General features: G+C 43.3%; 1 protein-coding gene across 1 annotated transcript; it reads right to left on the bottom strand.

Annotated features, from left to right (window-relative positions):
• LOC144596701 (melatonin receptor type 1A) lies at positions 1-27,404 on the bottom strand. Its single transcript, XM_078405387.1, has 3 exons — positions 26,935-27,404; positions 24,034-24,194; positions 1-6,269 (listed from the first exon to the last, which is right to left on the bottom strand). Exons 1-3 carry the CDS (start codon positions 27,077-27,079, stop codon positions 4,962-4,964), a joined length of 1,614 nt encoding a protein of 537 aa, XP_078261513.1. The 5' UTR covers positions 27,080-27,404; the 3' UTR covers positions 1-4,961.
• Between the last annotated feature and the right edge of the window lie 22 nt (positions 27,405-27,426).

Below are 27,426 nucleotides of genomic sequence, written 5' to 3'. Positions count from 1 at the left end.
TTGAACCACAATCAACTAAACTGCATATGGTCTCTCCAAATTGGAAAGGCACATTGAGTTCCTTGAGCAGTTGTGCTGTCGGGATGAGTAAAGTTTTGTCCGCTCCCATTTTATTTCATTTTATGAGCCTGACCCAGCTGCCAATGGACCAGTATAATTGTGGAAAAAGACAGTCATTTTCAATCTGTACATTGCAAGCATTCAGTGTTCCACAAATTGGTTTCAAAAGTCAGAGAACTGAAGGACCTGACCGAATATCATGTTCAGGCAGGACAAAGAAACCATTAAAAATAAAACTATTGTTTGTAAAATCTTTTATGTCAACAGCCTGAGCTTAAAATATGGAAAATTATTCCAAGAGCCCTAAAGACTGAAACAATGCTGAGCCAAGGAATAAAGTTGGGTGGACTAATCAAATTGGACAATGGTATGGGTTTAACTGAGAACAGAGGGATGGAGGAGAGTTGGCATTCTGATCTGTAACCTAGGGAGTTAAAGGTGCTGCTGGTAAAATGATAAAATGAATTTGATGAGCATGGAACATTAGGCATGGAGAAATTAGGGGAATTTCTAAACGTGTACAGTCACAGAGAAGCAACTAATTCAAAGGGCATTGAATAGGAGGAAGCATTTAAACATCAAGGTAACAGTCCTAGATTTACAGTTCCGAGAAGCTTGATGTATTAGAGACGCGTCGTTTCTTTCTCCCAAATTCTGAATCAATTGAACTTTTCTCCTTAAAGTATTGTAGAAGCAGTGCTTTCGGATATTATTAAGGTAGAGGTGGATGGATTTTTGATAAGCAAGGTGCACAAGGTTACTAAGGGAAGTGAGAACAGAAAGTTGGTGCTCTGACCTGATCCCACTTTTTAAGAAAGGAGGGAGAGAGAAAACAGGAAATTATAGATCCATTAGCCTGACATCGGTGGTGGGGAAGATGCTGGAGTCAATTATAAAAGAAGAAATTGCGGAACATTTGGATAGCAGTAACAGGATCGTTCCGAGTCAGCATGGATTTATGAAGGGGAAATCATGTTTGACTAATCTTCTGGAATTTTTTGAGGATGTAACTAGGAAAATGGACAAGGGAGAGCCAGTGGATGAAGTGAACCTGGGCTTTCAGAAAGCCTTCGGTAAGATCCCACATAGGAGATTAGTGGGCAAAATTAGAGCACATGGTATTGGGGGTAAAGTACTGACATGGATAAAAAATTGGTTGGCAGACAGGAAACAAAGAGTAGGGATAAATGGGTCCCTTTCAGAATGGCAGGCAGTGACTAGTGGGGTACCGCTAGGCTTGGTGCTGGGACCGCAGCTATTTACAATATACATTAATGACTTAGATGAAGGGATTAAAAGAAACATTAGCAGATTTGCGGATGATACAAACCTGGGTGGCAGTGTGAAGTGTGAGGAGGATGCTATGAGAATGCAGGGTGACTTGGACAGGTTGTGTGAGTGGGCAGATGCATGGCAGATGCAGTTTAATGTGGTAAATGTGAGGTTATCCACTTTGGTGGTAAGAACAGGAAGGCGGATTATTATCTGAATGGTGTCAAGTTAGGAAAAGGGGAAGTACAATGAGATCTGGGTGTCCTAGTTCGTCAGTCACTGAAAGTAAGCATGCAGGTACAGCAGGCGCTGAAGAAAGCTAATGGAATGTTGGCCTTTATAACAAGAGGAGTTGAGTGTAGGAGCAAAGAGGTCCTACTGCAGTTGTACAGGGCCCTAGTGAGACCACACCTGGAGTATTGTGTGCAGTTTTGGTCTCCAAATTTGAGGAAGGACATTCTTACTATTGAGGGTTCACGAGGTTAATCTACGGAATTGTGAGACTGTCGTATGTTGAAATACTGGAGCAACTGGGCTTGTATACTCTGGAATTTAGAAGGAAGAGAGGGGATCTTATTGAAATATATAAGATTATTAAGATTATTAAGGGATTGGACACACTAGAGGCAGGAAACATGTTCCCGATGTTGGGGGAGTCCTGAACCAGGGGCCACAGTTTAACCATAAGGGGTAGGCCATTTAGAACAGAGAAGAGGAAAAACCTTTTCACTCAGAGAGCTGTGGAACTCTATGCCTCAGAAGGCAGTGGAGGCCAATTCCCTGAATGCTTTCAAGAGAGAGTTAGATAGAGCTCTTAATTATAGCGGAGTCAAGGGAAATGGGTAGAAGGTAGGAACGGGGTACTGATTGTGGATGATCAGCCATGATCACAGAGAATGGCGGTGTTGGCTCGAAGGGCCAAATGGCTTACTCCTGCACCTATTGTCTATCATAAAACCTTAAGTTTTAAGATCTCTGGTTTAACTTTTCCAGCAGGGTAAATATTCTCTCTACATCCACCCTGTCAGAAGTGTCAGTAGCTATGGCGAGAAGGCAGGAGAATGGGGTTAGGAGGGAGAGATAGATCAGCCATGATTGAATGGCGGAGCCGACTTGATGGGCCGAATGGCCTAATTCTGCTCCTGTCACTTATGATCTTATGACCCTATCAAGCCCTGTAAGAATTTTGCAAGGTTTTTATGAGATGTCATGTTTTTCTAAATGGTTCAGAATATAGTCTTAGTTTATTCAAACCCATCATCCCAGAAATAGTTTGGTGAATCTTTTTTGTATTTCCACTATGCCAAATATGTTTTTTTTGAGGAGACTATACATCAAACCTCCCAGTATGCTCTCACCAAGGCCGATATAATTGCCAATAAAATTCTTGCTCCTGTGCTCAATCTACTCACCATTTACCTTCCTAATTGGTTTCCAATCCTTTAAGGGAGCTTTCAGTGACTTACCGAGAAAGTACATACATGCCTGCTTTGAACAGCAACATTTTCCAGTCCCTGAATGTTTAAAAATTACTCTGCTTTTTGGTTTTCTGCACCTAAGTGTGTGGCCTTACATTTCCCCCACATAATATTCCATGACCAGCTCACCCTCTGATAGAGCATATTTATATATACTCTTGAAGCCACATCCACCTCTTTACTCACAATTCCACCTAGCTTTGCATCTTCAACAAAACTGGAAAAATATTTAGTTTACTCTGCCAAATTTTTGATGTAGTCTGTGCTTGTCATGAAATCCAACCCACTACAATAAAAATTAAAAATTCTCCAGACGTGCGGAGTCCAATATTAAAATAGAAAATGTTGAAAATACACAGCAAGTGTGAAATTTGCACTTTGGGGGGTCAAATGTAAGGGGAAAGAATACAGTGAATGGCAAGACAGCTAATAGCATTGATGTACAGAGGGGTCTTGCGGTCAAAGTTCATACCTCCCTGGAAGTGTCAACACAGGGTATCGGGAATGCTTGGCTTCATCGGTTGGTACATTGATTATAAGAGTCAGAAAGTCATGTTGCAACTGTACAAAACTTTAGTTAGGCCGTATTTGGAGTATTGTGTGCAGTTCTGGTCGACCCATTACAGAAGGCTTTGGAGAGAATGGAAAAGAGGCTTACCAGAATGCTGCCTGAATTTGAGGGTATCAGCTGTAAGGAGAGGTGGGTCAAACTTGGATTACTTTCTCTGGACCATCAGAGGTTGAGGAGAGATTTGATGAAAGTATATAAAACTATGAGCGGCATAGATTGGGTAGACAGTTGAAAACTTTTATCCAGGATGGAAATATCAAAGACTAGAGGGCATAGTTTTAAGGTAAGAGGGGAAAGTTTAAAGGAGATGTGCTGTACAGGACTTTTTCTTTTGCACAGAAGGTGATGAGTGCCTAGAACAGTTTGCCATGGGTGGTGGTGGAAGTAGTGGTATTTATGAGGCTTTTAGATAGGCACACAGATATGCAGGGATGGAGGGATTTGAAGGACATGCTGGCAGAGAAGATTAGTTTAACTTGACATCATGCTTGGCACAGATATGTTGGGCCGCAAGGCCTGTTATTGTGCTGTATTGTTCTATGTTCTATGAGTCAGGCAATATCTGTGGTCAGTGAAACAGACCATTGAATGGCGGTGCTGGCTCGAAGGGCCGAATTGCCTACTCCTGCACCTCTTTTCTATTGTCTATTGACATTGAATGATCATGTCAAACATGTTAAATTAAACACAAAATGAATAGATCTGATTCTCTTCAAAGCCGTTTACAAGGCTGTCGTCACATCATCCATGGGATATGCGATGAGCAGTGTTAAGGTGCATAGATGGTTCACACCTTTTGTCTTTGATTTCTTATCTAACTTCAATACAGATGGGGACAGAACAGATGTAATTCTCCCTTATTGGTTCATGTTTTTCCTTTGCACTTTTTGCCTGTCATTGGGAGTTATGTAATGTCTGTTTGTGTATATTTAGGGGTGGGTGGGGGGTGTTCAGAGAAACATTGTCAAATTATTGTTATGCTGAGTTTTTACAAATAGAGAGGTGCCTTATCCCATAAGCAGCTGGTATGAAGGACCAGGGAGGGGTGCATAGATTTGGATAAAAGGTGCAAAGGGCCTTATGAGGAAAAACTTTGTGTAGAGGGTTGCTGTGATGTGGTACTCTACGAGCAAGGCTGGTAAAAGCAATCAGAGCCTTCAACGGGGAATTTGTATTTGTTAAACACTTCAGAGAGTGTAATTTGCAAGACTACAGGAGAGGAATGGAGGAATAGCACTGACTGGACTGCTTTGTCGGTGTCAACATGATCTAAACTGCCAAATGGCTCTCTCTAGCATTAAACAATTGTGCTCAAGCCATCATGAGTGTGAGACAGCATGTAAGATCAACTGGGCTTTACCCTGCCATTCAAACCTATACACTGTTTTATTTCTTCCTAGGCTTCTTTAATGTCTCCCCTACCCGAAATGAGTGTGGGCTATGTGTGCACAGTAACCATGCTTGTGTTTAACCTGCAGTTGAGTCAACTAGGACTCACTGTTTTGGCACTTGCATGGACTAATGCAGTACCCCATTGAAGGCATCCAGGTTTACAACTGGCGCAGTAATGTTCGAAGCATCTACAGGTCAACTGCATCGTTTTCAACCTTAACGATGATATTTCCAAATACATAAGTGGACGATTGCTTCTCACTGAAAGTCTGTGATGGCAACAGCATGGTGTCAGCCTCCTGGGAAAGCTGCGGGACTTTCAAATATTGTTTGGGACGGGGGTCATTCTGCGGGTCCCTGTGGCACTCCGACACCTTTCCGCACGGCACGAAGACCAGGGAGCTGGTGGAGGCCGGGCCGGACAGCAGGTCGTCCAAGGGCTCGTCCGGCCTGCTGCGGGGCAGGGAGCTGATGGAGAAGACGGAGCAGGAGCGGGCCTGGAGCCCCGGCTGGCAGGGGCTAGGCTGGCTGATGGCCGTCACGTTGGAGCTGGTCCTCCTCTGGCCGGCCGGCGTCTTGGTGTGCAGGAGGGCGGAGAGCCCGGCGGCAGAGGCCGCCTCCTCCCGCCGGGCTCGCCCGAGACCCACCTTGGCCTCCAGCCGGCGCTGCCAATGGCGCAGGGCCTTGCGGAACCTCTTGCTGAGCAGCGCATACAGCAGCGGGTTGATGTCCGAGTTGAGCAGGGCCAGCCAGTAGGCCGCTGTCACCAGGCCGGACGGTACTCTGGAGACCCGCTGGCTGCCCACCACTGCCATCTCGATGGCCTGCACCAGCCCCACCACCTCGTACGGCACCCAGCAACAGAAGAAGGCGAAGATGACCAGGAAAAGTCGGAAGGCGCCGTGGTGTTCGCGGCCCGGGCTGCCATACTTGCAGAAGATGTCCGGCCCCTTGGCCTGCAGCCCAGGCTGCGGGCGGCGGCAGCGGCCTCGGGCCTCCTCACACTGGTGATGGGCGAAGATGGGCGAGTTGACGCTGGAGATGAGCTGCGAGAAGGTGGGGCGGTCGGGGACGGTGGCGCGACCAGGTGGGCGGCGCTGCAGCTGGTTCTCGATGTCGTGGATCCGCTTGGCGTGGCCCCGCGCCACCTTGACGATGCGCACATAGCAGAAGATCATGACGGAGGCGGGCAGCAGGAAGGACACGACGACCACAAAGCCCGTGTAGCTCAGGCTGTCGGCCCAGGCCACCGAGCAGCTGCGGATGGCTGGCGAGTAGCCGAAGCGGCCCCAGCCCAGCAGCGGAGGGCAGCTGCTGAGGGCTGACTGCAGCCAGATCCAGACCACGGTGGCGGCCGTGCGGCGCACGGTGCTCTGCGAGTTGTACTGCAGGCAGTCGATGATGGCGTGGTAGCGGTCCAGGGCGATGGCGGCCAGCGTTAGCACCGAGGCCGTGCAGTAGACCGACGAGGTGTAGCCCACATAGAGACACAGGTCCTGCAGCCGGACAGAAACAGAGAGGGAGAGTGAGGGTCAATGAGGCAGAGACACGACAAGGACCATTCACCAACACTCACACCACCCCCCGAGATAGAGGACCACCCACAGGATAATGTCCCAACACCATCACAGCGATACGGGCACACACACAGGGTTGGCCCCAACACCAGTGAGATACAGGCACACACACAGGATAATGTCCCAACACTATCAGACAGTGGGATACAGGCATACCCACAGGATAATCTCCCAACACTATCAGACAGTGGGATACAGGCACACACACAGGATTGGCCCCCAACACTATCAGTGAGATACAGGCACACACACAGGATAATGTCCCAACACTATCAGTGGGATACAGGCACACCCACAGGATAATGTCCCAACACTATCAGACAGTGGGATACAGGCACACACACACAAGATAATGTCCCAACACTATCAGTGAGATACAGGCACACCCACAGGATAATCTCCCAACACCTCCACTGGTGACCTACAGCAACGTGCATAGAACAATCTCCGACCAGAACCACTGCCAGACAGATACCCACAGGACAATTCCCCAACACTGTCGGGGTATAGGCACAATATCCACAGGCCAAACCCCACCCCACAACCACCAGTGAAATACAGGCACACTCTGTGGAAAATCCCCTAGTACTAGAGAGATACAGTAACACTCATGGAACAATTACTATCCCCACAATTGCCACTGAGACACAGGCACACCGACAGGACATTGTTGCGATTTGGGCACATCCAAAGGACAACCCTCCATTCATGTGATTCATGCACACGCAGGACCATCCCCCACCACACACCAGAGTCCTAGAACATGGAAGCAGGCCCTCAGTCTACCCTGCCCTCTTCAGCAAATCCCATAAACCTTTGCTATCTGAAGATCATATTGAATTCGGTTTAAAAGGTAATTTCTAAACTTTAAAATCTCTCTAACTTTAAAAATATAACACCAATTTGAATGAAACTTGTTTTAAAGGGTCCCCAGGACAATGGTGAGTAAGGTGGGCCTAAAATGGTCACGCTATCATGTACCATTTTGGCTGTGTATAGGGCATGGTACACACACATAAACATATACGCACAAACAAACCGAGAGTTTTAGTAATGTACTAGACTAAGTTGGGCCCATTCCTCGTAGAGGGGGAAGAGGGAAGGGGAGAGGGTGTCAGTGAGTGAATCCTGGAACCAAAGCCTCTCCTGTATTGGTGCAGCACGCTAAACCCCCCACTCAATCCCCCTTATCCCCCCCTCCTTCCCCCACTGACCCACTCCATCCCCCCCACCCCACCCCCACTTGGACCTCCCCTGCCCCACCCCCACTCCCCCAGCCCTGCCTCCACCCCCTTCCCTCCTCTCCATCCATATTCCCCCCTCCCCTCACCCCCACCTCACTCCCCTGCCCGCACCCCACTCTCCCTGCCCGCACCCCACTCACTCCCCCCACCCCAATCTTCCCTCCTCCCCAACCCTACTCTCCCCCACCCCCACTCTTCCCTCCTCCCCACCCACCCTGCCCTTCTCCCCAGCCCTACTCCCACCCCCACCCCCACTCTCTCCTCCCCCACCCTCCCACTCTCTGCTCCCCACCCCCACTCTCCCCCACCCTCACTCCCCCACCCCCTTACCCCATCCCCCCTTTCCCTCCACCCCCACTCTCTCCTCCCCACCCCCTCCCCCACTCTCCCCTCTTCCCCACCCCCACTGTCCGCCTTCCCCCCCACCCCCACTCTTTCTTCCCCCACCACCACCCCCCTCCCCCACCCCCCACCGTCACTGAAACCTCTTATCCCTTTCACAAAATGGCGAGCACAACTATTTACAGTTCACTGTGGGTTGTCTAATCAAATTTCTATTCTTGTTTCACATAATTTTTCAACTTTTAAATTCTAATAAATCAGAAATTAAACCCACTTTAGAACATGACTCCTCTTGATCTAAATGTTATTTACTAGTCGTGGTTGCAAATCCCTTGCGATTTAGTTTGAACAAAATCTATCAATTAATTAATGCCTGCCCACTGCAGCCTTTTGGAGAGAGAACATTAGAACAAGAAATAGGAATAAGAGTAGGCCATTCAGCCCCTTGAGCCTGCTCTGCCATTCAACAGGTTATGGTTTATTCTCCACCTCAGCATCATCTTCCTGCCCAATTCTTATATCCGTTGATCAGTCTGAAGAAGGGTCTCGATCCGAAACGTCACCCATTCCTTCTCTCCAGAGATGCTGCCTGTCCCGTTGAGTTACGCCAGCATTTTGTGTCTATCTTCGGTCTAAACCAGCATCTGCAGTTCCTTCCTACACTTATATCCATTAATATACAGAAACCCATCAATAACCATTTTAAATGCAATCGTTGACCAAGCTTTCATAGGGTCTTCATGAAAAGAATTCCTAAGATTCATCGCCCTCTCATATCCCCATGTCATCGGCCACCAATGTAAACCACAACTTTTCCTTCAGGACGCTCTGCAACCGTTCAGTCATCCTGGCAAAAGGGAGGCATCATACCATTTTATACTCGTGTCTAAGGCCACAAAAAAACCTTCTTGTCCCCTGCCTGTAGAATCTCCTCCCACTATTGCTCTTTTATTCCAAATCCCTCTCCTGTGCTGTTGAACTACTTCTGTTGCCATTCTCATGGATCAAACTGCGCTCTCCTGAAGAATCATCAGCCTCGCTCATAAGAGGAAATCTGTCAGTGAATGGGAGGAATCAGGAGACTCCTTAACCACCTGCCTGCTGCAACGGGTCTGCCCAGTTATCACCCTTCCATCTCACCGCCTGTGCATTCATGTTGAGATGCGACATTCTGCCTACATGTGCCATCTACAAAGCTCTCAGCTTTGTAGATGCACCAGCCTGTCTCCAGCCATCGCTCGAACTCCAGATTTAGAATTCATGCTGGTGTCAAGTGTCATCTGGGTCTTTGGAAGTGCACATAACTTAATATTTTTACTGCCAATGGGCACTGAACTGTGGTCTCTAACAGCATTTCTGAACAGCCCGGCTCAAACTCACTCATTCTGATAGAAATTTTATTTCTCTAGCTAGCACATCATCTTCAACTCTTTAATTAGATTACATCTTAATCTGGTAATTTGAACGAATAGAAGCAAAATCCTTGCAGGCACAAGAGACTGTAGATACTGGAATTTGGAGCAACAAACAGTAGGTTGAGTTCCTGCAGCAGATTGGTTGCTGTTCCGAACCCCTACATCCTTGTTAACTCTTCCAGCCAGATTTCATTTCTGGTGAATCTACTGTGCACATTTTCCATGACCAACATGTCCTTCCTGTCTATTTCTGACCAGTTGTTTAAATATGGTTTTGCCAGAGTTTTGAATTGCAAAATTCATTTCTCAATGAAGGTGAGAAATAAAATCTTAAAATCCCATGATTTTGGATAAAATAATCCTTTGGAATTGCTTAATGTCTTAGTGCATGGAACCTCTTCAAATTCAACAAATCACTACAACAGGGACTGCATCGCTAGTTGTCCTAAGTTCACAAAAACCTCTATAAAAATGCAACTTCATTTCTTTATAATCACAACTTGCATTTATACACCTGACGGAATTAAACTTTGGAAGGCACATCACAGATACTTTTTTGGACAAAATCTAACGTTGATACACACAACGAAACATTGGCGCAGGTAACTACAGATTTAGCCATATCTTAAATAAGAACTCGCACTTGTCAGGATGCTTACAGATTCTGTGACATAAATTAATTATCAGCCAGGATAACTACCAGGCATTCCATTTAACCTCTACACTCCTCGTCCTTCTGGGGGAAAATTGTAGTTTTCAGCTTTTCCAATCACTGACCAGTTATTTGGGTAGCCTGTTATGCTCCAGAATAGTAACCTGCTCATGTTCCACTGCAATATCCTCCAGAGAAAGTCTAAAAAAAAGTCAAAACTCTGCATGGCTCAGCATTTTTCGAGGGTTGCAAATGGGAAATGTTATCTCTACTTCCCTTCTTAAACAAAGGAACTGGCTACTCTCCTCTTTTGTCTCTCTCAATAAGCCGAGATGGATCCCTACAGCCCCTGGGGATTTATCCAATTAATACTTATCAAGAGACTCAACACCAATCCTTCTTTGTCCCAAACTGCAGGGTAACAAGGTATATGATTATACCCTGCACTTATCTCACTATTCTCCATGTATTTCTCTTTGGTAAATCCTGATGCAAAGTACTTCTTTAGTACCTCTGACTCCAATCATAATTTCCCTCTTGTATCCTTGAGTGGTCCTACCTTCTCCCTAGTTACCCTCTTGTTTTTAAAGTATACATGAAAAGCCTTTGCATTTTCTTTAAACTGACTTGTCTGTGACAATCTATGCCTCTTTTTAGCTCGTCTAATTGTCTGCTTGATGTTTTTTCTGCTTGCTTTATAATCCTCAAAGGCCCTGTCTGATTTCATCTTCCTAAATTCTACGTATGCTGCCATTTTCCTTTCGGCCAAATTTAGAACTTCTCTGGTTATCCAAGGCCTTGCCATCAACTTGCCATCCTTCTCCTATTGGAACAAGCTGGTCCATCCTTCTCCTTATTGGTACAAGCTGGTTCTGAACTCTAATCAGCAGGCCTTCAAACAACTTCCACATCTCTGATGTAGATTTATCCAATAATAGTTGCTCCCAATTTATTCTCCCTAGCTTTTGCCAGATAATGTAACTTGCCTTACCCTAATTTAGTATTTTCCCCCCAAATGTCCAGGTTTATGCTTATTCATAACTATCTGAAAACCTAGGGAGTTGTGATCGCTGTTCCCAAAATGCTTTTGCACTGAAACACCAGTCACCTGGCCAGACTCATTCTAAATACAAGGACCACAGTGACCTCTCCTAGAATTGAACTATCCATATTACTTTAGGAAAATCTCTTGGATGCATAAAGCAAATCCCAGTCGACATTGGGGAAGTCATTTACTACGACAACCTAAGCAAAAAACTACACGCTGAAGGAACTCGGAATGAAACCTTCATTAGCATCTTGGCAAATTGATCTATTTCCATGCTGCATCACTACACAATTCTAATTTTTCGGGACTAATTTTCCTGATATAAAGTGGTGTTGCACAGACTATTGGCAAAAATGTCATCTGACCCAAGACTACTTACTGGTGCAATAAATTAAACCACGACAAATAATCAGTGTGGGGAGACATGCAATTTATCAATATTTGCTATACTTACTTGTGGCAAACAATTCAAAAGTTATTGAATAATTTTTCAACACAATTATTTGGACATATTGGTAGAACAACAAATACTTGAAGCGGTACTTTAAGAATATTCATTTACCTATTTACCTTTGGGTGTGGGGGTATTCAGACTTGCTAATACAGTGTAGGTTGCTGTGATATACCAGCAGAAATTAAATCTAGTCTATCGTTACAGCTAAGTGTATCAAACGGAATCCGTTTTGTACATCATACGATGTTATTGGAATCTGTGATAATAATTTGAGCCATTGGAGGGAGCTGCGGTTATGATTCTGCAACTCTAGCAGAAAGGGGAAGGGGAAGGGGGTTGTCTTTCTGAAGTAGTTCATATTATCATAAGATCCGTTTGTATTTCTCTTTCATCCTCTGGGTCACCTCTGAGGTTTGTGCTACCTTGGGTTGAAAGGCAGGAGATTTGATCCTAGGTTTTTGTCATCCAGTCGAAAAGATGCAGCCCTGTGGCAAACTCTCCGAGGTTGCCTTTACAATTCCACCCACAGCCCTGACAGAACCTGCCTCAGATTCCCTCATGATCCCCTTAACTTCTGTGCAGTGGTGTGGGACCTACAAGGTTCTTGCCCATGCTGCACATGTGGAGGTATTTTAGTTTAAAGCAGCCATTCCCCTCTGTCCTTCAAGCTAAACTGCACTTAGATGAAGCATTGAGAATCAAGTGTAAAAAATTTGGGATCTTAAGTATCCCATTGCAAGAGGAAATCACTATTACCACCAAACTAGCTGAGCCCTGACTATTAGATCGGCTGTGTGGCATGTAGTGTGCAAACCTATTACTTCACAAAATGTTGGAGTAACTCAGCAGGTCAGGCAGCATCTCGGGAGAGAAGGAATGGGTGACGTTTCAGGTCGAGACCCTTCTTCAGACTGATGTCAGGGGGGCAGGACAAAGGAAGGATATAGGTGGAGACAGGAAGATAGAGGGAGATCTGGGAAGGGGGAGGGGAAGAGAGGGACAGAGGAACTATCTAAAGTTGGAGAAGTCAATGTTCATACCACTGGGCTGCAAGCTGCCCAGGCGAAATATGAGGTGCTGTTCCTCCAATTTCCGGTGGGCCTCACTATGGCACTGGAGGAGGCCCATGACAGAAAGGTCAGACTGGGAATAGGAGGGGGAGTTGAAGTGCTCGGCCCTATTACTAACCTATTACTTAACCTTATCTCCACAAACCATCCATTGTCAGTACATATGTCCATGACATTGCTGCCAGGAGTGACCCTCGCATTATCCATACCGTCCTAAAGTCTCTAAACGTGGCTGCCCTCCACTATGTTATGTGCTAAATGGGATTCAAAATAAATCAGACAGTTAATCAATAAGGCAATGTGGGCCAGAAGCATCAGGAGAATTATATTCCATTACAATCAGTGACCTCATCATGTGGAATATCCCTCCTTTCATCTGTCAAGTCATGTGATTCAGTCATTGGCTAATTTACTGATAAGGAGCTGACCTAGTGAAGTTACAATTTAATACGTGCATGACAAATAACCCCAAAAATCAGCATGTTGAGCAAAGCAATCCTTTAACTAATGGATCAGATCAAAGGTCTGTTGTTCCCTCACAATGGCATAATTATGGGATAATTAAGAGACATTGTAGGAGGAGGATATACGAATTACCCCACCCTGAACACCACGAGTCCACACGGTAGTTAAAATAGACCGAAGTATCTGGAAAGGCACCTGCAATCTCCTCTCTTGCCTTTCTCAATAACCTGGGATAGATCCCGTTAGGCCCTGGGGATTTATCCATCTTAATGCTCTTAGTGATAGTTCTGGTAATATCCTCTATTCCTTCAACTTTGTCCTCATGCCTCTGACTACCTGGATCCAACCTGTGAATTTGTCCCCAAAAGTCTCAGCCGCTCACCAACCCTTAAAACCTGACTCTTTACCCGTTTTAAATCTGATTAAAGAGCAGTCTTACTGGGTTTGGGATACTATGTAAACACAGGTTTCAATCGTGAAATCATACAGGAACCTATCCCTGTGGTTCTATCTGGAATAAAGCCATCAACCCACTTCTAAAAAAGGGGATTCACAGTTTTGGTCCCAGTCTGCATGTACAGGAAATCCCTGCCCTCGTCCACAGATATCTACTTATTGATCTTGAGAAATTAAGATTCTAACTCCTCCACATGTGATTGAGTACAAGGTCCCTGAGAACCTGATCTTTCCTTTACTGACGATCAATATGTTCTCAACAACACAGGCAAGGCTCAGATTTTTTGAGCTGCCTTTTCCTTTTGTCCTTGCTACATTTTACAAACAAGGCACACAAACTCCTGCCTCTGTTATGAACCAGTTAAAACTCAAGAGATGATTTTGTTGTTATTTTAAGAATTTATTTTTAATGATAGAAATGCTTTTGAAAAAACATGTTCTAATTTATATCATGATTTATAATTATAATATAACATTAACATATAAACATTTATGTATATAAATGATTTTTTTAGTGCATACAAAGGTTTTATATATACATAATATATAATATATATATACAGTATATATACACACAGTATATATATATATATATGTGTGTGTGTATATATATATGTATGTGTGTGTGTGTCTGTGTATGCAGGATACATAAAAAATTGTTTATGTGTGTACATGTAAGCTATCGTGACACAGTGGGGATTACACTGCTGGGTTTATAACTTACTCAGATGCCTTTCTGTGTCAAAGTTTCAAAGGAAATCAACATTGATAAAGTTGTTCCTGCATAAAGGAGATGTAGGATTGCTTTGATTATGGTGACATGGTGACAGGTTAGCTATGTAGAATATGAAACCAGATGGGGGAATGTAAATGGAAAGTGTCAACATAATCTACAGGGACCTGTAACCAGGCACGTAGAAAGAATGTGTAAGAAAAGACTGGTTGTTTGAAAGCCAGACTGCTGGAAATCAGAATGACTAATTTACAAAATAAAACAGATCAAAACAAGACAAAAAACTCTGGTCTCCTGTTTGGAGAATCAAACCCTCAGATATTGCAAGAATCTCATGAATGCATGTGAAGGCTTATTTAATGTAGTGCTTTGTGTAAAATTATTATTGAAATTATCGGTTATAATGGAACTTTCATCATTTCTGCCTTACCCCCAACTCGTCCCAACCATCAGTCAGAATGGATCACAAAAACCTCAATATGAGAATGAGACAAAAATAATCTGCTTTTGTTAAAATAACATTTTGGAGTAGGAAACCTAGTGCCAACATAGTTTATCGCGTATATAGCATTACGAAAACATTTTATTATTTCCAATTTTGCAGATTTAAAACTTTTGGATCTACATCTTATCACAGACATTCCCTTTGTTCTCTCCGCCTTATTCCACTTCCTCTACTTTAGAGATACAAAACAGAAACAGGCCGTTCAGCCCACCGAGTCCGTGCCGACCAGTGATCACCCCATACACTAGCACTATCCTAAACGCTTGGGACAATTTACCATTGACAGAAGCTAATTAACCAACAAACCTGTACGTCTTTGGAGTGTAGGAGAAAACTGGAGCACCCGGAGAAAACCCATGCAGTCACAGGGAGAATGTACAAACTCTGTACAGACAGCACCCATAGTCAGGATCGAACTAAGTTCTCTGGCGCTGTAAGGCAGCAACTCTACCACTGCACCACTGTGCCATTGCAAAGTAAAATGTGCCTGTTAACTCACCCTTCTGAATTCTAATAAAAGATTATAACAAAAATATTAACTTTATCTCCACACATGCTGTCTCACCTGCTGAATACTTTTCTGTTTTTATTTCTGGTTTCTGCAATTTTTTTTTAGCAAGTTGTCTTGTTCCATTCAATGAATTCGCCCGTTGTTACCAAGAACAACAACCCTAATTGGCCTTGAAAAGAAAATGGTGAGCCAGCTTCTCAAACTGTAGAACTTTATTTGTTCATTTTTCAGGATGCATGGAGTCAGAGGATGTAGGTGAGCTTGTTGCATAAGTATTCATCAAGGAGTACATGGATGATGGCAAGATCAGTGTTGGGTACAGTAATATGCTGGGGCATATTGAGATCAAGAAAGAAGAGATATTGGTCTCTTTAAGAGCATTAAGGTGGATCCCCTAAAATGCTACAGTTAACCAAATAGGAACAACATTTAAATGACAAGATGTTGAGAAGTGTAGAGAGATCTTGGAATGCATGTCCACATATCAGGAAAGTTACTTAACGCGTTTAACAATTTATTAGTTATGTAGCAAAAACATGATAACTGGTGATATTATATCAGATGTTAATTTACTGTATTTAAGTTCAGAGTAGGAGCTGAACTCAGGATCAGGGCCAACAGTGACACACCTTGTAGTGCTCTGCCTTCCAGCCCCAGCAACCCAGTTCAATCCTGGCCTGTGGTGATGTCCTTGCGGAGTTTGCACATTCTCCCTGTGTCCTGACAAGTTTCCTTCCACATCCCAAAGACATGCAGATTGGTTGGCAATTGGCCACTGTAAATTGCCCTTAGTGCATAGTTGACCCACTGCGACTGTGGGGAATTGATGGGAATGTGGGGAAAATAGGTAAAGGAAAAATTGTTGGGGGAATAGAATTATTCTGCATGCCAGTATAAACTTGATGGGCAAAATGGCCTTGGCCTGTTTTGTATGGAACGTGGAGCTTGCACACTGTCTGTATGCGCCTCAGCATGTTTGGTTGGTTAACTGAGCCCCATGCCATCAAATAAGCGAGTTTGGTATCTCGACTGCGCATGCCCAGGTCATAGGTCATTCACGATAAACATTCTCGCTGCTGCGTGTATACAGACCTGTGTTTCATCCGTATTTTCCAGTTTTACTTCTTCGAGGTAAGAAAATACTGCTGTCAAAACTATTAACTAGGTGTATTTATGGTTCATTTGTACACTAAGATGACTGTTGGTGTTATAGCTTTATGCTTCGGTGAGTGATCAAGATCGTGACGATGAATAACAAGCATTTTTTGTTGTTTTTGTTTTGGAGGGGGAGGAGAATGAAATGAAATGTATGATTTCTATAACTATCAATAGACTTCTGAATGAGTTCTGCATGTACATGTGTATGTAAGGTTGTGTAGTACAAAACTTAGTCACGAGTCTCCTAACTAATCCTGTCTCTTTTGATTCCTAGAACATTGGATAATTTTAATCAGTATTTGACATTCTAATTTTCTGTTATAATCTTGTGATTGAATAAATTAGTTCAATATACTTGCACCGTTTCCTTTTGCATTATAACTTGTATATAATGGACATGCTTACAGGACCCTATTTTAATTAACATATGATTGACTTTGTTATTTATTTTGTTTTTTATATGTTACTGGGCAAAGCCATGCGCATTTGTGCAATTTTGGGCTGTGGGAGTAACATGTATCACCTGAATAAGTGGATGCAGAATGTGTGGTGACAGCCACATCTGTAAATTTGCAACGGGAAACAGTTTCTGCCCACCTCCCTTCAAACTCTAGGAAAAAAAACTGCGGATGCTGGTTTAAATTAAAGGTAGACACAAAATGCTGGAGTAACTCAGCGGGTCAGGCAGCATCTCAGGAGAGAAGGAATGGGTGACGTTTCGGGTCTTCAGAAGTCTGGAGAATAAATGAGTTCGTATCTCGCTTCTTCTGTGTAAGTATTTGTAACAGTGCATTGAAAATCAATACAAATTTATTTCTCAACGAAAAGAGCTTATCCCAACTGATGTAAAAATAAAGGGCTAGCATAATATCCATTTTACACAGTTTGATGACAATAGTGAGATGATTTATGTTTTGTGTTTTGGAAGTTCTATAACATCATAAGAAACAATAAAGTGGGTAATTTTTACAATGGGTATGAACATAAACATCCAGTATTGAACTACTGAAACCAATGATAATGGGAAACGTGAAATATATTTTAATAGCAGGCTGAATCAACAGTATATACCCAACCCCGTTACTCAAAGTCAAAGGGAACCAAATAAATGGCAGGAAGAATAAAAAAGTAGCACAATCTTGGGTTGGTTTGTATCTCACCCACTTGAATGATCTCTAGGGTGAGGAGCTTATCCTGTGAAGTGAGACTAAGTAAATCTGGCCTACACACACCTGTGTTATAAGCCTGAGATGCTTCAAGTGAAAGGATCTACAGCTGTTTCCTCAGGCTGGAGCCATTGTCTCAGAATAACAGGTTAACTGCACCCCTAGAATTATTAAGACACAGAAAGGAGCCATCTGGCACATTGAGTCTATGCCAGCTCCTAACAGAGAAATCCAGTCAGTGATGTTCCTTTGCTCTTTGCCCTCCAGTATTTATTCAGCTCCCTCTTGCAAGCCCAAACTAATTCTGTATTGACCACCCCTACAAGCACTGGGCTCTAAATCAATACCACCTTTTGCATAAAAGCCGTTTCCTCCCATCCCCTTTATCTAGTTTGCCCTGGTCCTTGTGCCATCTGCAAACAGTCTCCCTCCTTTCACCCATTATCTAAAGACACCTTTTAGAAATCAGTTAAGGGCTTCTTTATTCATGTGTGTATAAATTCTCCGACCAGGACAGCTCAGCCACATTTATTAGTCACAGCTCAGCCACATATATTTAACACTGACATTGGCAGACTGCAAAGGAATCAGAGGAAATAGGGATCTGACAGTCGATCTTAAATGGATGACTCCTTATATTTAAACAGTGACCCCCTAGTTCTGGATTCTCCTGCATGAGGAAACATCTGTATCTTATGTATTTCAATCAAGTTATCTCTCACGTTTCTAAACTCCAACAAATACAACCTAGCCTGTCAACCTTTCCTAATAAAACAACCCACCTATTGCCAGGCAGCAGGTTATGAAACCTCATGGACTGCCTCACCTCCTCCCTAAAATAAGGAGACTGCACAGTACTCTTGATGTGATTTGACCAATGTTCCAGCCTGTCATCAAAAGTCATAGATTTACGGCAAGGAATAAGGTTCAGAGGGGATCTAATGAGAAAGGTTTTTACCCAGAGGATGGTTGACCTCTGGAAACTATTGCCTGAGAAAATTTGTGGAGGCAGAGACTCTCCACATTTAAGAAGCATTAGAGCCACCAATGTATGTAATATTATCAAGTCCTGGTAAATGGGATTAATATGGAAGGACATTTGATGGTCGGCATGAAACCAATGGGCAGAAGGGCCAGTTTCTATGCTGTATGATTCCACGACTCCTTAACTGAAGCATAATCGCACGACTTTGTCTCCATTTCCCTTCCTGCTCTACAAACAAATCAATCAATCTCAGTATTTATTCAATCAAATGACAAGGGGCCACATAATAGTAAAAAGTCATGTTGGGACTGGTATTCTCTTTCCCCATAAAGAGATCAAACCTGTGAAACGGACAAAGCAGCAAGGGCAAAGAAGCAACTGGATGGCGTTTGAAAATTTTCAATTCGACAAAAGAGGCTTTCAACAAAATTAAAGGTCATGGAAATGAATTTAAGTCATTGACCCGAATAGGAGTCTGGTTAGAAGAATATGCAGAAAAGAGTTGGAAGGAAGGGGCTTGCGTAACAAGAATCTTTGCTGGGGCCTCAAAACAGCAGCACCTTTCACACCCCATTTCCAGAGGTGTTGACACATTCTCTTACTCTTGATTCTACCCCATTTGGGTATTCCATCGTTGTACTTTAATATTATTTTCTGTTACCTGGATTTTGCTATGCAATCTTGCAATCTGCTGTTTTGCACTCATTATTGTATTTATTGTTGTATTTATTCATTACTGTATGTATACTCTGTGAACATTGTGTGAACAAGGAATATAATTGCACCCTGGTGTGAGTAACAATACACCAATCTCATCTAGTCAACTGTTCACTAATATTAATAGTTTAGAAGTGGTACCCACTCATTAGAACCTCAGACAGGAGTGTAAGGTCATGTTGACTTAAGTCAAAGCCTCCACCAGCACACCTGGCAACATGTTCCAGGAACCAAACACCCTGGGGGAAAAGCCTGCCCTGCACGTTTCCTTTCAGCCTGAAGCTATACTCTTTCATCTGATATTTCCCCCCGGGAAAAAGGTTCCGACTGTTAATTCTATTTATGCCTCTCATAATTATATACCTCTATCAGGTCTCTCCTCAACCTTCAGGGTTCCAGAGGCAAAAATTTGTACAACTTCTCCTTGTAGCTAATACACATAATCCAGGCATAATTCTGGTAAACTTACTTCTGCACCCTCTCCAATGCCTCAACATCCTTCCTGTAATGGGGCAAATGAAAAAGAGCATACCATATGCCTTCTTTACCACTCTATCTATTTCTATTGCCACTTTCAGAGAGCAAGACCCTCTGCACATCAATGTTGTTCAGCATCTTGCGATCAACTTTATACCTCAGACCTCACAAACTGCAACACCTCATACTTGCTCGGATTATGTTCCATCTGTTATTTCTCCATCCATTTCTGTAGTTGATCTACATCGCACTGTATACATTGACAGCCTTCCTCACTGTTGCAACTCCGGCAATCTTGGTGTCATCTGCAAACTTACTCACCAACCCATCTACATTTATGTCCAAGTCACTTATATTTATCATAAAAATCAGAAGTCCAAGCACAGATTCCCAAAGAACTCCACTGGTCACAGACCTCCAGCTAGAATAATGTCCTTCCACCACAACGCTCTGTCTTGTATGAGTGAGAAAGTTCTGAATCCGTACAACCGAGTCACCATGAATCCTGTGCATCTTAATCTTCTGGATAAGTCTACCATGGAGGACCTTATAAAAATCCACATCGACAACATCCATTGCACTACCCCCATTGATCACCTTTGTCGTCCTCAAAAATCAATCCTGATCAAGGCCAGGATGTTACATGGCCTTGTGGGTTTGTGTTATAGGGAGAGATTGGATAGGCTAGACGTCTTTCTTTGGAATGTAGAAGGCTTAGGGGTGACCTTATCAAAGTGTAGAAGATTATGAAGGGCATGGACAAAGTGAACGCTCACAGTCTTTTTCTCAAGGAAGAGGATTCTAAAATAGAGGACATGGAACATAGAACATTCCAGAACATTCCAGCACAGGGCCTTTGGTTCAGAATTATTACGCAGAACATGATGCCGAGCTAAACAGATCTCATCCACTTGCACATGATCAATATCCCTCAATTCCTTGCACTTCCATGCGCCAATCTAAAAACCTCTTAAATGCCATTATCATATCTGCCTTCACCACTACCTCTGGCAGAGTTCCAGGCCCCTACCACTGTGCAAAAACCAGCTACCACACATCTCCATTAAATGTTTCCTCTCTCACCTTATGGTTATGCCCTCTAGTGTTGGGCATTTCCACCCTGGGATAAAGGTTCTGACTGCCTACCCTATCTATGCCTCTCGTAATTTTATAAACTTCTATCAAGTCCTCCCCTCAACCTCTAACATTCCAGAGAAAACAATCCAAGTTTATCCAACCTCTCCCTGTAGCTGAAACCATCTAATTCATGCAGTATTTGGGTAAACCTGCCCCGCACCTTCTGCAAAGCTTCCAGATCTTTCCTACGATAGGGAGACTAGAACTGCACACAATAATCCAAATGCGGCCGAACCAAAGTCCTATAGTGCTGCTTTATGACTTCCTGACTCTTATATTCAATGTCCCTAGAAACTAAGGCAAGCATACCATATGTTTTGTTTACCACCCTATCTCGTTGTGCTGCTACCTTTATTGAGCGATGAACTTGGACTCCAAGATTCCTCTGCACATCAATGCTGTTAAGCGTCTTGTTATTAAGTATATACTTTCTCCTGACATTCAACTTCTCAAAGTGCAACACCTCACACTTGCGTGGTTAAACTCCATTTGCAATTTTTATGCCCATTACTGCAGCTCGTCTATATTCTGCCGTAAGCATACGCTTAAGCGAGAAGGGAAAGATTTAAGGGAAACCTCAGGGGCAACCTTTGCACTCAGAGGATAGTCTGTATCTGGAATGAGCTGCCAGAGAAAGCTATAAAAGCAGATCCAATTACAACTTTTGGTCATTTGGACAGAACATGGATAGGAAGTGTTTAGAAGGCAATGGGCCAGATGCAGGCAAATGGGACTAGCCCACTATGGACAAGGTACCATGGACAAGGTCAGCTGAAGGGCCTGTTTCCGTGACACAATTTCACAATCAAAGCCCATTACAGTCTTGAATTCAAGATACATAATAAATTCAAGATAAGACACTACGTTTGAAATGCAATGAGCTTATGTGCAGCCTAATTTTATGGGTCCTGTACAAATAATTTGAGAGAAAATAAATTCATTTTTTAATGGAAAAGGGACACACTTATTTCTTCACTGCTGCATTGATCACACCTCCAGTGGATTCCATTAGCTGCAAGGCACTTTGAGACATCCTGAAGATGGTGAAAGGTGCTACATAAATGCAAATCTTTGCTAAAAGCCTCAGTGAACAAGAGCAGTTATCAGCAAAAGTCCCCGTCTGTCAACATCTCACTTCTGCACTGCAATCTGTAGAAAGCTGGAGGGGGGGGGGGGATGCTAATTCAATTCTGCCAGGTTCTTTATTTAGCAAACACATCGGGGAGTTTAAAATAAGTGCTTTTGGATTAGCGAATCAGGAACGATTTCTGTCAAAGATATCCTGATTAATTTAACTGCAAGGTTACAAAAAAGACCGTAATTTAAATGCCAATGATTTAATATTTTGAATCTCAACGCTTTCATGAAAGGAATAGATCAAAGAATGACGACTGGTTTACGGTGATTGAATGAGTTAATTTCCATTTTTATTACCTGGGTCTCCAGGACATGGGAGGTCTTTTTTTGTTATCAACTAGCCTCATTTAAAATCTGGGGTAGTAGGTTATAGTGACTGAGTAAAATTATGTTTTTATCACATGGAATCCTGAATCCTTCAGCAGCAGTTTGCAGTTTAAAATCTCTAATACCGTCCATCTTTCTGAAACCACAGTTATCCTATTATTACCCTGTAATATTGTGGGCACAGAAGCATAATGGTTCAGCTAATATATAGACTTCAACTACAGGTCTGGAGATATGAGTTCTGGTTTCAATGTGGCATCTGGGGAATTTAAATTCAGTTAATTAAATAATCAGGAATTAAATCAGCATCAATAACAGTAATCGTGAAACAACCATTGTAGTAAAATAAACCATCTGGCTCACAAATGGCCTATAGGGAAAGACATCTGCTGTGCTTACCTGGTCTGGTCTGCATTGCGACTCTTAAGGGCCCTCTTGAATGATCTAATAAGCCATTTAGTTCAAGGGCAACCAAGGTTGTGGAACAACATTGTCCTTGCCAATGATGTCCACATCTTGAAAATATAAGTAACTAAAAATGCCCAATTCTTGCATTTCACTTTGGGAATCTAATAGAACAGCCGATAAGGAGCGAGAACAAATTTATTTTTTAAAAATTCCTTTAAAATTAAATGTTAATTTCTGGATGTATACAGACACAGGTGCCTCCCTGACATTCCAGCATTGCACATGTTTATTTCTGTTCAAAAACTCAGGATAATCAGCACTTTGAATGCTGATTTTCAATGAGCGTGCCAGGAATTTTAGCAACTGTTCTGAAATAATCTCAAAATAAACTGAAATAATTCACAATTCAGGTTTGCCTTCAAAATGATTATGTATGTTAAACGTTTTGAGATGTAATTCTCACTTCGAAGAGTTCTGCACAGGACTATTGTTTAGAAACCAGGCCCGAATCCAGATTCATCAATTTAACCCCCTTCTAATCTCTTTTTGGCCCACAGCATCCAGGTCCCCAAATCCTTACAATTCTGGCCTCCTAGCAAGTCCCGATTTGAATTTTTTGCACTCTTTCCACCTCCTAAGACCTATACACTGAAATTCTCTCCCCAATCACCTTCTTCCTCCATCTCCACCTTTAACGCTGCTTAAAGTTTAACATTTAGAAATGCATCCTTGATATATTAAAAAAATTGGTGGCAGAGAACAATACGACCATACGACCAATGATGAATTTTTGCGCACAGCTGTTTGATCAAGCTTTTGGACAAATGTTTCCTCATATGACGGGATATTAAATTTTGCCTTAAAATACTATTAAGAATCGTCTAGTGTGTATGTTTAATATTGACGGTGCCATGCAAATATGGGTTGTTCTTGTTTTTGTCTTACTTTGTTTTTATTTATAGAAAGATTCGCTGTCTTAAAATGAGCATCAACAGTCAAGAGAGGGGTTTCCATGTATTACAATCAACAATTGTATCCTGGAGTTCTGGTCAGAGGTCAAAGATTATTCCTAAGCTCCCACTACCTTACACAACCTCAGGGAACTTTTCATATCTACAAGTCCTTTCCATTAGATAAGGGCATGGTTTGTTGAATGTAGAATTAATATATCTGCTCAAGTATGGATTATTTCCATTCTAGATTGTGATGTTGCGATGCGGTCTAGTTTTAATCATCAGAAGCAAAATGTTAACTGGAAAGTCAGAGCAACACTCACGTTGTATCTGTTCCAATCCTGATAAAACACGGACATGGCAACAAATGGCATGACTCCAAGCCCCACCAAACAGTCGCTGACAGCCAGATTGACCAGAAACACCGAGGTCACCGAGTGGAAGTGTTTGGTCACAGCGATAATGGCAATCACCAGAACGTTACCTAAAACAAAACAAATCCATTCAGTAATTTCTAGCAGCATAGGTAATGATCCAGGACTAAAGATGAATTATTACACACAAACTAAGCCAGCTTCCCCCCCCCCCACGGAGAACAGCACTGGGATTCTCAACTGAAGTGATGTTGGGGAGGGTTAGAACTAAACTTACATAACAAAGGTTGGCTGGCAGAGAAGGAATAGGAGATGCCTTGATGAGAGCTGCATGCAAGGGTTCTAAAACAAGCCTTCTAAAGAGAGGTTCTGGATTGCCCTGGAGGGAACAGCCTCTAGAACCTAGATCAATCGAAATAGGGTGACTGGGCAGCATGAGTACATGAATGCTGGGGTGGAGTTAGTGGGACAAAGTATGCGAGGCTGGATTACACCTGTACAAATTGTGTATATGTCTGCAGGAAGGAGCTCTAGGCTCCACATCTAGACTCCAAATAACTCGTTGGAATATTTTGTGGTAGTAACAAGATACACAATGTGGGCATTGCCTTTGATATGCACTGCATGGATTTTAGCAAAGTTTTTGATGAAGTCCCACCTGGGAATCTGATCCCCCAAAAATTTTATACCCATGAATCTAAGAGAGACAGTCAAATTAGATCTAAAGCCAGCTCAGTGACAGGAAGCAGAGGGGAATGTTTGATGGGGATTCTTATAATAGGAAGTCTGGTACTGGTGGAGTTCCATAGAGTTCAGTTCTCAATCCGCTGGACTTTTAATATAGTAATAAAATTAGGGGACACAATAAAGAAGATTGCTATTATATAAAAATTGGCTGGATGGTGGCTAGTGTGCTTTCAACCATACTGGACAGAGATGGACACAAAATGCTGGAGTAATTCAGCGGGTCAGGCAGCATCTCTCTAGAAAAGGAACAGGCGACGTTTTGGGTCGGGACCTTCTAGAACCTAGCTCCTTCTTGGCCCTTCTAGAATCTAGATGGGATTCTAGAACCTAGAAGGGTCTCGACCCAAAATGTCACCTATTCCTTTGCTCCAGAGATGGTGCCTGACCCACTGAGTTACTACAGCATTTTGTGTCTATCTTCGGTGTAAGCCAGCATCTGCAGTTGCTTCCTACACTAAATAGAGATGGTCTGGTCAGCTGAACAGACGAATGTCAAACTGAATTTCATCTAAAGAAGTGCAAAGTAATGTATTTGGAGAGGTGCAGAAAAGCTAGAGAATACACAATAAATTGAGCGATATGGAGGAACAGTGGAACTTGGGATTTGTATCCACAGGACATCAAAGGTATATCAGGTTAAAAAAGTTAGAAAGGCATTCGAGCTGCGTTCCTTTTATTAGCCAAGGCACAAAAAGTAAGATGAAGAGAGAACCATATACAACATTAATGAGGCCACAGATTGAGTACTGCATACAGTACTGGTCACACATTACTGGAAAGATGTGATTACGCAGGAGAGATGCAGACACTTATGATGTTGCTGCGAATGGAAAATTTTAGTTGGCAAGAAATACTAGGTATGCAAAGGCTGTTTGCTTTGCAAAGAGGATACCGAGGGGCTTTCAGTTGAGATATATTAAAGTATGAAAGGGCTAGGGGGGAAATGAGGAAAACATTCACCACCCAGTGGAAGGTGGGGATTTGGAACTCACGGAAGGTGGGAGAGGTAGAAATCCTCATTACCTCCAATCTCCTGGTGAAGGACCATGAATTTCAGGCTGCAGTGATTGGGGGGGGGGGGAGGACAAGTGGTTTTGGTTGGGTAGCTCTTTCAACCAGCACAGATGCAATGGGTTGAATGGCTCCCTCATAAGTTATGCATTTGCTATGATCTCTGTACCCGTGTAAGTACATAGTCTAGGTGTTTGGCCTGCAGGTGAGTTGGAAGGGGCATGTAGGAAGATGGGAATGGGGGATCCTTGTGACAAAGGCATAGCATGGAAGCACTTCAGTCTCTGAGTATAATGAAAACAACAGTAGGGGTAAAACAAGTTATTTTGTCTCTCAAAAATGTTGCAGCCAGGACATTTTTCATTCTTCACATGAAATGAAACAAGAAATCATTTTGAGGCTCTGCCGTATTGGCTCGAGGGCAGCACAGAATTGGGGCAGTTGGACGAGGGGGGGGGGGGGGGGGGGGGAATCGGACAGGAAAATAGCAGATTTGAAGCTTTTAAACCCTGAGGGCTGAAATGCCACCAAACTGATAACAAAACCACAACCGCATTAACAGTAACCATGAAGTAAGAACAATCCCAAGCAATTTGTCTTTGAAGCATCGTTGAAAGGCTTTAAAAAACGAGAATCTGTGAAGTAATGAATTTCCTTTCCAATGACCCCTAATATTAATCCAGCCCATTAATATTTCAGGTTTAATTTTTTGCTGAATCAATAGCTTTGGATATATCGATTTGGTTAGTTTTATGTACATATATAAAATACACACGTGTGTATGTGTACACATAAGCAGACATTTTACACACGAATACATCAATGTATATTAGATATAAACGGATACAGATTAATCTCCACTCAAACACCAATTAAAGGTTCTGAACGATAGTTTATGATGTTGCGGTGGTAGTTTATGGCATTTTATTGATTCTCGTCCCTCGCTACAAACTATTGCACAATGTTAACCCGCTTGAGTCTAACGCCGAAGCCTGTGAAGAGGCGGATGACTCCGTTTAAAGGGTTTACATTGATGCTGCCACCCTTTTACAAGCTAAGTCCACGCACGGCAGCGAGTTACTCAGGCCAGACCTGTGATAGCAGCCACACACATCAGAACCATGATGGTTTCCAGCAGTATGTTGACCGGGACGGAGGTGGAGCGGATGCCAGTGGTGTGCCCTGTCCCGCCGTCGGACAGGTTGGTGGACAGCGAGGAGGGGGCACCGGTGTCCATCGGGGGGGTGGGGGGATGGATCAGCGGCTTCGGGCGCTTGGGTTGGAGCCCCGCACCGTCTCCATGGCCGGACCGTGGCACCGGGTCCCCAGCAGCGAGCGCAGGCAGCAGCCGGCGTCCAGAGCCTCTCTGCTCCAACCAAGTGGCACCGGATCAAAGCAAAATCAACCTCTCCACGATCCGACAACTGCCTGACTCTTATTTACACCGGTCTTGTTTTAAAACAATTGCAACAGTTCCAAGCAGAGGGTCTCCAGGTGGTGTAAACCTGCCGCTTGGCGCTCCATCCTCCTCCACTGGTTCCTCGTTTCTCTATAAGTCAATATTGCAGCGACTGAGATGAACCG

The sequence above is a fragment of the Rhinoraja longicauda genome, chromosome 9 (assembly GCF_053455715.1).
Source record: "Rhinoraja longicauda isolate Sanriku21f chromosome 9, sRhiLon1.1, whole genome shotgun sequence".
Lineage (NCBI taxonomy): Eukaryota > Metazoa > Chordata > Chondrichthyes > Rajiformes > Arhynchobatidae > Rhinoraja > Rhinoraja longicauda.
The sequence above is the reverse complement of the archived record's forward strand: the minus strand, read 5'-3'. Positions and strand labels throughout refer to the sequence as shown.